The 16127-nt window shown below is 39.3% G+C and overlaps 1 protein-coding gene across 2 annotated transcripts; it reads right to left on the bottom strand.

Moving 5' to 3' along the window:
- Nucleotides 1-661: 661 nt before the first annotated feature.
- KAK (HECT ubiquitin protein ligase family protein KAK) lies at nt 662-15742 on the bottom strand. Of its 2 annotated transcripts, XM_089394851.1 has the most exons (18): nt 15575-15742; nt 14414-15322; nt 13979-14089; nt 12131-12247; nt 11838-12008; nt 11484-11645; nt 7108-7356; nt 6893-7014; nt 5382-6804; nt 4694-4786; nt 2949-4535; nt 2596-2826; nt 2384-2488; nt 2163-2243; nt 1924-1992; nt 1706-1834; nt 1497-1616; nt 662-1407 (listed from the first exon to the last, which is right to left on the bottom strand). In XM_089394851.1, exons 2-18 carry the CDS (start codon nt 15263-15265, stop codon nt 1342-1344), a joined length of 5688 nt encoding a protein of 1895 aa, XP_089250977.1. In that variant the 5' UTR covers nt 15266-15322; nt 15575-15742; the 3' UTR covers nt 662-1341. The 2 variants fall into 2 exon arrangements, with proteins under 2 accessions (XP_089250977.1, XP_089250975.1); XM_089394849.1 differs by having other exon boundaries at nt 14414-15742.
- Nucleotides 15743-16127: the final 385 nt, after the last annotated feature.

Genomic DNA, 16127 nt, shown 5'->3' with positions numbered 1-16127 from the left:
AATTGGTGTATAGCCTAGTTACAATTTTTTGAAGACTAGGAGCTGATTATCCAATAAAGTGCAAAGAAATTACTCTAGGGAATTTTACATTATAACGCTTGTATGATCAAATTCCCAATCCACTGAGATCGTTCTCATATACATCTCCATCTCATATTTATAAGAACAAGAATAACACTGCAAATGGCCCCCCTCAAACATGGAGCTGGGTTGGATAGATGACGTTGAGTTCTTAAAGTGCTCCAAAACTGAAAAACTGCAGAATATAATCATGAACCATGGACCTAAGATTAACCATTACAAGTTCTATCTCAGTTTTTATATAAAGATATCTCTGAATGAATGCTTATTGTCCCTTTTCTAAATGTCATTTTGATTTTTTTTTTAAGAGGCCACTAGTGTAATTGAACATAGGCAACTTTCAAATTGACATCACTGCTGCGCATACACCTATAATTGATTTTGATATAACTCATTGTATGGAAGGACTAGTTATGTTCTGTTCAGTGCAAACATACTTTGAGCAAAATAAATTTTATGACAGTGCTTAAAAATACAACACAGAGCTAGTATTATCAATAGAGTCAAAGCACAAAGCAAATAGCAAGGGTGAATTCATTCTATTCACCACTGGCTTGAACTATATCAAAAGAGTATCAGATGAAAATACTGAAGTCAGTTTCATAATTCTTTATATTTGCATAGAGCATGCGGGTACATAACAAATACAAAGTTTCTCGAAGTGACAAAGTAATACAACCAATAAAGCTAAATAAATCTTTAATAGCGAGGAAAATAAGATTTCATCCTCGAACACTCTTCAGTAAACCTGCAGGAAATATATGTGTATCGCCACAGCTTCCCCAATCAATTATAGATTGAAAAATCATAAAGAATGCACAAGTAGGTATTCAGAAGTGAAGCCATTCTAACAATGGCAATTCCAATTTCCATTTGTAACACCGCATGGAACAAAGTCCACAGATGGAAGTGCATGAAAATATACAAATGATGCCAACCAAGAAACAGCCATAAATACCGGGCTGAATTGTAATCTGCTGTAGAACAGAAACTGCAAGCAACAAGAATTTACTTTTAGCAAAGCTTGCAAGACCACAGAACCGATTTTTTCATGATGATTCTATGGTTCAAGGGGGGGGCCCTGTGAAACATGTTTATCGTCTCCGTCCTATTTGAAGGACCAAATAGCTAGATTCGCAACATGCTAGTCTCAGGATGTCACAGACGTGACATCTATGGGTCAACTATACAGAGACAGGCACATCTTGCGATCGCTATTTTTTTGGAAGCTAACGTGTAAGTTATGCTGACACAACAACCTCAAGAGAGGTCAAATGAACCTTGTCCTTCGCTTATTGCATAAAGTAATCTAGCTCGCATCACTTCCTGCAGAGGTAGAGAATGAAATCAAGCACATTGAAAAATGTTTAATAATATCGTAGAAATCAAAGGTTGAAAACCACCAAGAAACTAACCTTGCTAGAATAGGGTGGAAGCTTAAGGTAATTGGCACATGTCATGACACTGGGCAAGTCTCCATCAGCAGCTTCAGCAGAAGCAGATCCATTCGCCCCTCCATTCGCTACTGTTGGGTGCTGCAAACAAACAAAAAGAAACCAATATTTGTAACTATTGTTGCTCTGAAATAAAATATCCCAAACCAATGAAATATAGAATAACTTACCTTTCGAACTATTGTCAACTTCGGATTTAGAACAGCAAGACCTCCAGGAGGAAGTCTTGGAGCACCAGTCACAAAACGACAAAATGCACGTTGCTGTTCAGGACTAAACTCCCCCATGATTTGAAGAAGCTGCAGGTTCAGCGAGTGAGTAAACTGATGATGACCCAGGTAAAACAACTTAAATAGGCATAGAGAAAATAGCTTGAACAGATACTTACATTGACAATAGGATGACTCTTAGCTGTATATCCATGGTCAAATTTAATGTGATCCACAAGTTTCTCAGCCTACAAACCAATCAAACATGTTATGTTGGCATTTTTCTACTGATCAATGATTTGTGGAATCCCAGCATTATTAAGAAATGCTGAACAGTGATTCTTCTACTAATTAAGGATTTTCAACAGGGCATCCCAGCGTTATGAGCAATTCTGAAATATAAAGGGTAAATACATACCACCCATAGTTCACGCCGACCACAGAGAAGATAATCCAGTTCATCCCCAGCAAAAATCTGCAATGATGAAAGGGGAAACACCTGCAAAAGAACGAGAAGATGTTTGTAATAATCAACATTATGATACATGGTGAAATATACAGCAGTCATCATCAGCTGGATACAGGCATAGAACCAGATGGATGGGCTTCATTTTAAACAAAATCCAGAATGACAATTACCTGATTAAATCCAGCACGAAATGCCTCCATTTGTGGCATAATACCTGTTTTGACAACTGCATCAACTACTAGTGGAACATACTCTTCCAAGTTATCAATGTTGACCTGAAATAATGAAATATATATCATATCAAACTTGAACTTTGACCTGAACACTCTAAAAAAGTAACCAAAAAACAAGAACCCGAGAAATTCCAGTTTTGAAAACACACCATGGCATCACTCTCCCCTGTCTTGAGAGCATATTCAGGATAACCTGGAAGCGTAAAATCAAGGCAAAGATCCTCAATTCTAACATCACGAAAACATAGTTCAGATATTGCTTTCCTATTATCACCTGACCTGGCCTCCAAGAAATGCTTCTTAGAAACAAGGGCTTGCATTTCTAGCAATATTTTTCCAAGCTCAGGATCAAAAGATAAAATATCATATAAATCAAGTTCCTGCATATGATAGAAAGCAGTTAATTTTGACCCAAATAAGCAAAAGCAAGTACCAAAATTAAATCCCTTATCTGGAAATCTATAATTTAAGTGCTTGATCATACTAATCAAATTAGTGTTACCTGTCCAAGGATGAGTTTATAAAAAGCTGTTGAGAGAGGTAAATCTAGGAGTCGACCATCTTGTAGAGCTTTTGCCATAACTCGTCCCAGAAGTCGAAAATTATCTAACACTTTCAACAACTGGCTTCCGCTGGAGGTATCTGTATTAGGTGGCCATGGACGAGGAAATAAACCAAGAGGTGCATGAACAATGTCTGCATTTCCACCTGTGCACTCTTTATTGATTTTCTCTAAAGATGAAGATGACTCAACAGGCCTCTCAACATCACTTTCTACAGTGGATACGATAGGAGAAGAAGTTGTCCTCCACATGCCAAGTGAACTCTTCTGCAATTCATGACTCAGAAGTGTATAGAACTCTAAAGTTGGCCCTAGACCTGTGCCGACCTCCCCAAAGTATTCCACCTCAAGGACTGCCTTTTGATTAGAATACATTTCCATTACCTTTGCAGCTGAATCCAATATGCGGCTTCTGGAGACACGGACCTTTTGACGCTGCAACCTGCCAACACGCAATTCTCTTTCATTGGTGACATTTGGATTGTCAGCATTCTGCTGCTGTTGTAAGCGTTGTAAGGCACGAGATAACCCGAAGGCAGTAGAGTGAAAATATTGCCTCCTTGTCTCAAAAGGAAACAGGAAAGGGCATGCTTTAGTTAGTTGGTGGCACCAAGAAGGTAGGCTGCCACTACACAGTGCCAGAGCATCTTGAATTTGGCGAGCCAACTTTGGAGTCAACTTACTGCTTAAGAATTCTTCTTGTAAAACAACTGGACCCGCCACTTTTAATTCATCTAACGAAGAGATCTTCCCCTCCATAAAGGCATCTGATGCTCCTTCAGCCCTTAAACGAGGTGCTAGACGATTCAGACCTTCCAACACACGTAGTAGCAATAGAATATTATAGGTTGGATTTGACTTTTCTAGATCACAAGGAAGCTCTCCTTGCAAAATGCTATCTAGAAGTGATGCCTGTTGCCACGATGTCTCAGAACTGGAGCTGCTCGTAGTCGCATTCTTGGATGTCTTACGAAAGGAAGAGGTTCCAGAAACTCCCACAAAACCCCTCTCATCTAGGGAATCAGCCCTTTGATATGTAATAGTATAAACATCATCCCAAAGTCTTCGACCATCACCAGGAGCATAATCTGATCCAGTATACCTTTCATCATCATCTTCATCTGCTACTGCTTGACGTTGGATAGCTTGGTATATTGTTAATGACCTGTTGAGCTGCTTCCCACATGAAAAGAAGTTTAGCTTAGGAGGATCATTTGTACTGTTAATAGGTGAAGAGTATTGATCCCTACTCCCTTTGCCACCTCTAGTACCAGCAGATGCAAGCCCAGCCATGGCAGTTGCCGCAAAAGACAATGAACCCTTTGAACCAAAAGTGCTTCCTGTTTTGACATCAGCAGATTCACCAGTTCTAGTTAAGATGGCTGTTTTCCGTCCAGAACCAGAAGATGTTTGTGATTGGGCTTTTCCTGTTGATGAGGCTACAGCATCATCATCAACAGCATCTCCAAGCTTAACATCATGCACCCTCTCCGGCACACAAACAGGAAGCGAGTCGTCTCCAAATACCTAAAGACAATATATTGAGGAGAAAAATATAAAGACCAATGCAGCAAAAAGTTGGGTGGGTTGAAAATACAACGTAGGACAAAAAAAAATTCCAGAAATTTGAACCTTTCTAAACATGATTACTATTTCTATTCATAACATCATGTTTCTGCATATACCTCATGTTCTTCATCTTCATCATTGGAAATGTCATCATCTTCTATCACTAAAGCCTCATCAATTTCAATTGGGGAAATATCCAAGTCATCATCCTGCAAAAGACAGACATAACCATTATTCTGGAGAAATTCCCAAACCCTGTGCTTATTTACTGAAATCTCCTGTCATTGAAAGGGATGGATTGTTAGCATGAACAATCTGGAAGATGTAATTGGAGGACATGTATGGTTAGGTTCCAATTGTATCTTCTGTGGTATCTGGCATATCTTAACCAAACCTTTTGCACAGTTTTGGCATGTATTCACATGGTCTAGAGAAAAGTTTATCATATGCAATCTAAACATTCTATTTTACCTAGTTTACAACAATGAAAACTAGAAAAACTAGATGTTCCCTTCCTATATGATGAATAATCTCAACATAAGCAACTTGTATTGATAAACATCAAAAACTCATTTATCATAAAAACATCAAGAACCGAAGAAAAGGAACATACTAGCACAACATCATCTGAATCCAACAATAGTCTTTTACTAAATAACATTAAGCATATGCCCTCCCAAATGCATACCTCACAAATGAATATTCAGCAAAAGAACACAAAAAAAGCAAAAAAGGTTTTCACACTCATCTGGAGAAACTTCTGAAATTTAGGATTGATATATCCACACCAGTCACTAAACATACCTCAGAACCTGAATTCCCTTGTGTTTGCTTCTGTTGTGAATCCCTGTCAGATGCTGCTTTTCTGCGAGTCGCATTTCTTGTCTGTGGACCCCTTGACTCATCTGCAAGGCATTTCAAAACAGCTTTTCCCTTCCCTCTGGATGAACTTGCATGTACATCATCCAACCCTTTGCTAGAAGAATTCCCGGCTCCCATTGAAGACCTAGATCTTGTAGAAGGGCGGCGATCAGATGCAGTTGGAGTAGATGTTGATGGGGAAGATGTACCAGCCATACTGGTTTGTCCTGCACCACTATCAGAAGCACCTACAGCTGAGGAAGACTTCTGCCCATTATCACTTCTTTGAATTCTGGGCCACAGAAATTCTTCAACAGCAGCCAAATTAGCTAAAGGATCAATTAGTATAACATTCGATGAGTAATCACGTAGAGACTTTTCCCCCTGAGCCCTACAAAGCCGCAGTTTAAAAGGCTGAGCTAAGGCACTCAGTCCTGCTGAAATACTAGCATTTCCACTGGATGATCTTGGGGCATGACTCAAGATAACTGGAAAACGTTCTAATGAAGCTAATGCATTTTGTAATTTGTTGACCAAAATTTTCATAGGTGCTTCTCTTCCTTCTTCATAATCCATAGAAAGAGCAATTTCAATAAATAGCTTGAATCTTTTTAGAGCCTGCTGTCGAAGATTCAACAAATTTATTTCTAACATATTCTCTTTTGAGAAAGTACCACATGAAAAATAATTGAGAAGAGATGCTACAACCCCACTTCCAATAAACTCAAAAGTTGACACACCATCACCTTTACTAAGTTCCAGCAGAATATCTGCAACAACACTCTGCAATTGCTCTTCATTGGCAGCAGAAGCATGCCCAACAATTTTACCTTTGCCTTTTGATTTACCTTTTGGGTCCAACAAATTGCCGTTTAACTTTATGCACAAGTTTTTCAAATTGCAAAGACTTTCTGTAACTCCCGCATCAATTGCACCTGAATCAGAAGGAAAGTATGTATCTTTAAAACGTTTAGCATGAGCACTAACAGCTGCACGAAGACCTGAATTAAGGGCTGGAATCAATGTCTCTCCTGAAGATGGAGGTGAACCACCAGTTCCAGTATTCATTCCTTTTGGTTCTTCCATTCCATTTGCTTCGCTGTTTGATCCACCAGTACGTCGCCTATTACGTCTGGTTTTGGGAGGTGCCACCATTGTACCATCTTGGTCCTTTCCAGGTAATGCATGCATTGAATTTGGACTTGACTGATTTGATAATATCAACGTGTCTACAGCATGAACAACACCTTCTCTGACAAATGTTTTGGAAAAGATATCAGGCAACTTTTGCATAAGGACCTCTGCTATTTGTAATGCAGGTATCAATACTTGTGGATCCTTCCATGCTAGAACTCCTGCTAAAAAGCTGCACACGGTAACAACATTTATAAGACTCAAGTTTTACAAAAAACAATTGAGTAACCTTGTGACAGTAAGCCATGTCCATTTAGTACCTTGATATATTTGTCACCTGAAGTAGGGACTGCAGCATATCAGGAGTACTGAAATACATCAATTTGCTGATAACAGAAAGGCATTTGTGACGGACAGGAGCATTCACACTTGAGCCATACACCTGTTTCAGCAGATAGGTTATAAGTTATATCCTGCATTTCTTCACTTAAGGTCCAACACAAAAATCTTCAAGATTAATGCTTTATGCTCTGACCTGTACTAAAACTGGAAAAAGATCCATCCCAAATTGTGCCAGAAGCTCTGGTTGATCACGAAAAAGCATTTCACGAGCAGATATCTCTGGCACAGTTCCACTCGTATCGTCTTGCTTTGCTGTACTGCTTCCAAGAGAATGCTTTCCCAAAGAACTCTTTGATTGTATGCCATAACTGGCAGAAGGAAAGATGGTCCCTTGCGGCAATGGTGGAAGAAGCTCATTGATTAAAGACACAATTTCATACATCTATTTCAAACACAAAAAGATAATGCATTTAGAAGCAATAGAGTTAAAAGACAATGCATTTAGAAGACAGACTGAATTTAACCAACAAATGTTACAACTTATCATTTGCCAATTCACTTGGACAAATATAAAATATTTAACCATAATGATTGTGCAACTTGTCAGAACAATAGTGTAAATCTCTACCAAAGCAAAACCATACATTCTCAAACTGAACCATTAAATAATGACCCTTTGCATGGGGCTGGTCCTTGATCTTACTTATATGTGCACAGGTCACAAGATCAGTTAATATGATCTCTCTGGGTGCAATCACACATTCAACCACTACCTCAAGGTGACCCCATGGAACAAGGAAAACCCATCAATGCAACATGTCACACCAGCATTAGACACAAACATTACATATCACCCTCATGCTGCACTGTAAAATGCACCTCCCTTCTCAATGCAAATGACACAATGAAACAGACCACCAAAATCCTTATAAAATTTTACAGAAGATCCATGCTGACAAAGTCCAACAGAGTTAACATGCTTTATTCATTTAAGTTGTATATTATCTAACCCAGAGAACTGTGCTAGATGGTCTATGGAACTGTGCTAGATGGTCTATGAAGCTCACCATGAACGAGAGGTGCACTCCTCCAGATGTGCACCCATGTGTCACATACTCCTGGTATAGATCAAATGCAGGGATGCTTTCCTCCCAGTTTAGATAGGGCACTATATCGAGTGAAGTGTAACTTGGGTAAATGCTGGAACACCAATCAAGGTCCCAGAAAGCAAAAGTAAACCCTGCCAGATAGAAATAAATTGACATCAAGAAGAAAAGAAAACATGAAAATTGTTTGTGGTTGGTGCAGCACATGAAAGTCAGGACCATGAGATAAAACCTTTGGGACCCTGTGGAGAAAACAAACATAGTTCCACAATTAACCACACCAGATAACTGCTTAAGCCAAGCACAGTCTTTACAAGGGGGACCAATAACAATGGTTGGGTTGATGGCCAATTAGTGGTGGCTGATACACATCAGATGCCGATGCAGATTGCTGTAAATGAGGTAGTTGAAAAAGTCTGGGATAAATGTCTGGATAAGACCCAGGTCCCAAACTAGCCAATACCTTCCAAGCAACTATATGCCCAATCTTAAAAACACTGTAGGTCAAAAGAAAGGCAAAATGCTCCATAGGTGGGAAGGTGAAACTCAGCAGCAGAGGAACACATTCAATAGCTCGAGCAAATGACCTCTACGTTTTTATTTACTCCAAGATGGCTCAACTTTTCCACAAAACATGGACTGGAAGGCCTCAAGATTAGTGCAGAAGGAGAAAGAGGAGTTATAGCACAAAGCCTGGCTCCTACATTTTAGTTTACTCAAAGACATCTCCTTGAGCTTAAGGCAACAAGTATTTCCAACTAATGTATATCCACTAACCATCTCAGAGGAGCAATATGATATGTAAAAAATGTGAGATTTCTTAAAACGACTCCTGAGGGATGAAAGTAAGGACAGGCAAAGAAGTATTTCACAAGGCAGATAACATAAAGAGCAACAACATTATCTGTGAAGAAGGCACAACATGGAAGAGTCGATGCATAGACCCATTTGTAGTGTACTGCAAAACCCTCTTAGAGATAGTGTAGACAGTTCCACCTAATATTGTATTAAGTTCCACTTTGCAATTTTCATCACATTGATGGAGATTTGCTCCTTGGTGGTCTTCTGACATGTGCTTGCCTTGTGGATCACCCCTTGGTGGCACTTATGGATGATTGCAGAGTGTGCTATCTCACTATAGTGTGGTTTGGCATATATGCTAATCTTGGATATGGATGATGGTACTAGCCCCGCAAGGGGTTAGATGATGGTGATGAAGTAGATGTTTCATGGTGTTGTTTATGTTTCCCTTTGACTTGGTGTGTTGGTGTATGATGATGGTGTCACTAGGAGGGGATGTTCTTCATGATCCCTTGGAGAACACACTTGAAGATTGAATGGGTTGGCACTTGGTTATGTCCCCTTCTCATATGATGTTGCTATGGTGAAATGATTCATTTTGCCTTTATGGGATCATTCTAGGTGATACAACTTAATGATGTAACATTCACTAGACATCACCCAGGGTGGAATCTGTTTAATAATGTCAGTACCCCTCATTGATGTGATATTTCCTAAGTTTGAGAGAGATGGGCAGTACTACATATGATTTGATGGTGGTCTAACCCTTTTCCCTAGTTTGGATGATTACTTTTGATGTAAAAGTCACTTGGTGGTGGTGCACATTAGGTCAGGCTTTATGTTATGTTATCATGATTATATTTGAGCATTTATCTTTGTGCATATATGTTGAGGTTGATTCAACTGTTCAGTGGTTAAATTAATCTAATTTATTTGGATCAAGGTTAATAGCTTGCATGCCTTACTTCATTGGTTATGGAGGGGAGGTGTGGCATACTTGGAGAACCACACATGGAACATTACATGCATTTACTTCACCTTACTATATTTGGGCTTTCACTAATTCATCCTGCATATTCATCCGTGGATTTTGTTGCCTTGGGATTTGCACATGTCAACTGGTTGCAAGCATCTTGTGGACCACTTTATATTTCTGGAAATTTGTTATGGAGCATTCTGCCAAGAGGAATATTTTATTATTATATCTCTCATGCGCTTTGTGAGCCCTTCTACTTTGCCTGCATCCATTCCTGGAAGGTGAATTCTATGCAGACCCATTTAGCATTTTACTTGGCATAATATCTGTTCCCGGATGGTGCATCCTCCCTGGAACGTTATAATCACGTATTAATGCGTATTTTTAGATGAGGGTGACCTTTCTTGAAGAGTATAGCATCCACATGCCTTGATTTTGACAACCATGGATCTAATATGACTTGCTATCCTAACTCACTCTATAAAGAATTCCTCTCCATTTCATTTTGGATTTGGCAATTTAAGGATTGTGAATAAGAGAAAGAAATGAACGAAATTGCAGGAGCTTGGAGATGATGTTAAGCTTCTCTTGTGTATCAGATATTTGAAGATTAATGTAGCATTGAGGTATGATCTACATTGTTGTATGGTTATGTTATGCTTTTCAATTGTTGTTGATATGTTATAGAATTTTCTTGTTATCATATTTATGTTAAGGATAAATAAAAAAATTATATTCATTTAGGAATAAGCAATGTGATGAAGCAGTCCCTCTTGTTTATTTGCTGCTTTGTTTCTGCACTTTTTTTCCATTTTTCTATCAAACTAAGTTGCAGATTTGGAAGTACATTTCAGCCATAACACAGCACCTACACATTTATTCACACCCAACTTGGATCTGCAGATGTTAAGAAGGCCTTGAGATTTCCACTGAAGAATCTCTCTGAAGATGGTGTCAAATAAAGAACTATTCACTCCCAGGAACCATTCCAGATAATAAATTACATGACACACTCAACCATTCACATTCAAGGAGTGACCTGCATCTTGACAATCTTGCTAGATCCTGGTCAACATATTTAAGCATGCTTGATAGGTCAGAAAGAGGGCTACCACTTGATACAAACTTGGGGAATTAGGTCTATAGTTCTTCCATTCCTTGCAGTCTTGACAAGAATCTATTTTCTAAGGTCCGCTTCTCCTTTTTCTAAGATACATTCCAGGCTAGTTAGAAGTGTTTTCCATTTCAATGTATTGCACAAAAGATAATTATCAGGAACCAGATATTATAACATAAGGGAAACAGTAGAGGCTCTTGATGCCACAAATAGACCTTCCATTTGGCAAATTGACAATATTTTTTTCGATCCCATCCGACACCCACTGACATGCATTAGTGTGACTAACAGTTTTCTTCTTTTGGAATTTTCCATGATGGCTTGTAAATTTCTTCCATTCTATATATTTGAGATGGTTTACTTTTGAAACTTGTCAGATACAAGAAACATACAGTGCACTTTTTGGTGAGTGCCATACACAGCATTCATAGTTTACCACAAGTTAATGTAAGAATTTGTCCCTTCAATAAAACAGACTCTAGTCTTTGAGGACTCACACCTTGGATGTGTTATAAAAAGAATATAAAACTGCATCAAAATTGGTGCTAAAGTATGATAACTATAAATACCTGTTCAGGAGGCCTGTTTAGAGCAGGAGAAACTGAAATGCTTGAAACAAGACCAGACCCAGCAAGAATGTCTTTAAGAACACCACTAATACCAAGGAGAAGAAGTGTCTTTGTTGCTAGAGTTGAGCCACTCGCACATGTTGAGAGTAGCCTAATCAAACCCTGAAAACCCCCAGAAATAGATCAAATTTGCAAGTGGCATATCAGCTTTTAATCATTTAAAACTTTAAAAGACTTGTAAAAAATGCTTTTAATCATTTAAAACTTTAAAAGACATGTAAAAAATGCTTTTATTCATTTAAAACTTTAAAAGACATGTAAAAAATGCTGAAGCCATTTTTTAATAGAGCATACCGTGTAAGTCGGAGTGCTGAGAGATGCCTGAGCACCACCTGAACTACTAACTGATATAAGTCTTGTAGCCTGTGCCACCAATCCATGATTGCAAAGCTCATCCAGCTTGTCAGGAAAAGATGCAAATGACTCTGCGATTCGAGTTAAGCACACAGAGGCATGCTCTAAGACCTGCAGAAGGTATTATTTTGAAGGTCAGTGTCTTCAGGAAAAAGCGGGCATTAAATGTTCCAGGATAGCTGCATGTAACAACAACAACAAAAATCAAAAAAAATCCAACCACAAGAGTTTACCTTAGAATCATGATAATGAAGAAGATTTGTCAACAAGGGCACAGCTTCCATAACAAAATCAGCTGCATCAGAAGGCAATTTCTTGCATATGTTTGCTGCAGTCGACAATGCTACCCTCTGGTGCATCCCAATAGTCAATTCATTGTGAAACAAGAGATATAAATTTTAATTTTGAAATAATTTAGAGTAAGTTGGCTATGAAAAGATTATGATAATTGTTTAAAGGAAAACTACAAACAATCAAGAAGAGACATTGGCATTGCTTCAAGGATTAATGGTCCTACATTAGAAAAGAATGCATTGTCTTTATAACCATGTTTTGGTTGTAAGCATGCAAATGAAGTGATCCATTTGCTTATGGAAGTTTGTCAAATAAATTGGTTTCAGGAGGGTGGGGGAGAGCTGAGGGGGAGGTTGGGGTTTTTTCAATATTGCACCATCTTCTATTGAAGACACGCATGACACAACACACTTGAAAATTAAGTTTGGATGCATAAGCAATGTGAACAAGTGGCAGGTATATCTGTCAGCAGGTACTGTGCTATTTAAGGGCCTTTAAAGAATTGGGGGGGATGATGAGGGGGAGGTGGGAGTTGTTTCAATATTATACCATCTTCTATGAAGCACAGAACACACTTGAAAATTAAGTTTGGATGCATAAGCAATGTGAACAAGTCGCAAGTATATCTATCAGCAGGTACTGTGTTATTTATGGGCCTTTAAAGAATGGGACAGCAATTAATTGACGTTATTAACAGTCAACATGCCTGTTTGAAGTTCCCATTCATTCACTTGAAGATTACTTGTCTGTTTGATATCCTCTGAGCCCACGTACTATCCAGATCATCAGGCCCCAGACCAGCACACAGAATTTAAGCTTGAATACAGGGAACATGGAAAACCCACATGGCCATTTAAACCAAACTGCTGTTTGTAAGTCCTCCAAGCTACACAGAGGCATCCAGCGATGTGAGAGATGTAGAAGAGGCACGGGATTGCTTTTCTTTGTATTCCAGAAAGTGGGAGGCTGAACAGAAGACTAGCAGACGAGTACATTGAAAGCTCAAGGGAAATGCAAAGGCAAATTATTGTAATCAACTTTCAGATAGACTCAGTTAAAGATTGAAGAGCTAATTGAAAGAGTGGATATGCCGCAAGCCAGGTTTGAGAAGATAGAAAGAGAGAATGTCAATAGGAGGAGACCATCAGAGGCTCGCCCTTCTCTTCAGTTGGTTCATGGAGCAACCCACCTGATGGATAAGGAGGATGCTACTGTGCAGCAGCCATCAACTCAAGGTACAAAACAATCTCCTCTCATTCTGTCAACTAAATCCGGTAACAGTTTGAAAGCCCAAGGTGAGCTTGTTCATCACTGATGTTTGAAATATGTAATGTTTTGTAAAGTTGTTATTTTGCTAGGACAGTTTATACGGCTGAACACTTACCGGGTAGAAAGTGCTAGATCTGGAACCTTTAATCTAGAAGCTATCGTAGATGGTAGTCTCGACATTTTGATAATCTGTTCAGCAATTTTCATTTCAGACTTAATGGCCTTGTATTATCTTGCTGGACAGCTTGGCAACAGCATTATTGATTATTCTAATTTCTAATACAAATTTATAACCATTTATGTTTAAGAAAAATACCCTCTAGTGCATTTCAATAGTCATCTCATGGGTAGCAAAACCTATAAATTTAAATTTAGAAATAATTTACTCTTTAAAGATGGTTCTTTTAGAATGTTGAATGCAGTTTCAAAGGACATTGAATGTTAACAGCTTCAGGTAGATTATTGGATAAAAATTGTTGATTTGTTGATATAATTATTTTTGAATTATATTAAACTACCTGAACACCAGTGGAGAAAAAGTCTAGGTATGACAGCACTGCCATAAGAGCCCCCGCACGAAGACATGCAGTTGGGTGTTCTTGAGAAATCTTCTTCAGTGCTTGCAAGGACTGCAATTCAAAGGAAACATCATTATAGAAACTAAATAGAACTTGAAAATCATCAGTAAAAATTTAGAAATGTATGAACAATTACAGCATCTAGAATAAATAATGTTGAATCTTTAATGCAGCATCCAAAACTTATTCAGTTGAGTACATCAAAATCGTTTTTTTGAGATTGCCAGGAATAAGTATGGTTGCAAGAATCTAGTTGTTAAAACTTACAATAAGTAAAATTGAAGTTTTAATGCAACTGAATATTTTTTTAAGGCAATTGCGATTAAATGTAAGAGGAAGAGGGAGATGACACATGATTTTGGCTATATTGCACACCTGTTCTGCGAGATCCATGTACTCAATAGTCAGCAAACGGGCACAAAAACAAGGAACTGCGCCATAGTGCACAACTGCGGCGCACGACGAGGGCAGCACATCGCATAGATGAGTCAAGGCCCGCGCTGCAAGAAGCATTATATCTGCATTACTCTCGTGATTGAGAAGACTCACGAGCACTGGCACAAAAGAATCCACGGAAAAGCTGCTCAGCGATTCCTCGGTTCCAATGGACAAAAGTTCACACAGCTGTGTAAGTGCCTCGACCTGCCGGCCTTCTTCCCCATCGGCCCGAAGCCCCGACAGAATCCTCTTCAATCGGCTGCTCTGGTGCGAAGACGGCACAGAAGAGGGCAAGAGATCATCGAGACCTGCGCCCAATTTTCTAAGAAGACCCTGCAGTGCACTGCTAGCAGAGGTCAGGTTCTGGTGGAGTATGCTTACGCCCTCGCTGTCATTATCATCATCCGGGGCCGGTCCAGCGCCATCTATGCTTAACCCTACGGCCCTGTCACGGCTTCGCTCGGTTTCCTTCTCCTTTCCCTTGTCTGTTTCTTTGTCTCGCTTTGCACTGGCAGACTGGCTCTCATCGCGTCCATAATTCCGCTTCCCAGAGTCCCGCCTGAAGGCAGATGCCGACGACTCAGTTGCACCGGAATCCATGGCCGCTTCCTGTGAACGGGAACTCGCCACTGCAGCGCGAGGGCAAGGTGGAATCGGCGACGACGATGTGATGTTACCGTTTGCTGATTTATGCGAATGACGAGCTCGTTTCGAAGGCCTGGAAGACGCAGAAGAAGACGACTGAGGAGGGGCTGAGGCCTCCGCCCGCTTCCGGCTGCGCGTTTCCATACAATTACTTCAAACCCCAATCTTCCGCCCCCTTCGACATCTAAACTCTCAATCCACCTAATTCATCCATTCACCCCCTGATTTATCTAAAAACAAAAAGAAACTAGAAAACAAAAACCTGGAAGCTTCCAAACAGCAGTCCAAACCCTAGACGAATTTCGCTGTCAAAATCACTACTGCAACAAAAATATCTAAAAGCTTCCAAGTAGCAGTCCAAACCCTAAAGCGAATTTCGCTCTACTCAAAATTGTTCAGACAAAATATACTTAAAGGATTGGATTAAAGAAACAAAGGCCGTAAGAATTGAACCTGGAACCTGGAACCTGGTCTGCTTAAAGTTTCCGAGGCTCTGGCGATCGATCCCGGGAAATGTAAAGAAGATATTGATATATATGTATATCTATCAATAAAATTAATCTGTGATTCGCACAACCACCGCCTTTATCCCTCCCTGTAAACGCATGTATGATATCATGCGCTGTATAAAATATATACTCAAATTTGATCTACGCAGAATTTTTAATTGGCGTATCGTGTCTAATAATTAACAATCTTAAAAATAAAAATAAAAATAATTATATATGCTCATCTATTTTGTTTTTCTGTATTTTACATTTTGTTTTTCTCAAATAGATAGGTAAACTTTGGCCTTCCATAACCACTTGCTGCCTTAACGGTCCCATGGAGCTGATGGGCCTCTGATTTTCGAAAGCGGGTGGTCGTATGGAAGAGAGACAAAGGCGCTAACAAACTCCAAACCCAGGTAAAAGCGTGAGGGACAAAATTGTTCGTATTGATTTGGGCAGAAAACCCCACGCCACGTCACATATATTCTATGCCAAAGTTAAAGGGCTTATGGGCC

Source organism: Pinus tabuliformis, chromosome 1_2, assembly GCF_031772625.1.
Source record: "Pinus tabuliformis cultivar Carrire ecotype Pingquan chromosome 1_2, CPIR1, whole genome shotgun sequence".
In the NCBI taxonomy this organism is placed as follows: Eukaryota; Viridiplantae; Streptophyta; class Pinopsida; order Pinales; family Pinaceae; genus Pinus; species Pinus tabuliformis.
The sequence above is the reverse complement of the archived record's forward strand: the minus strand, read 5'-3'. Positions and strand labels throughout refer to the sequence as shown.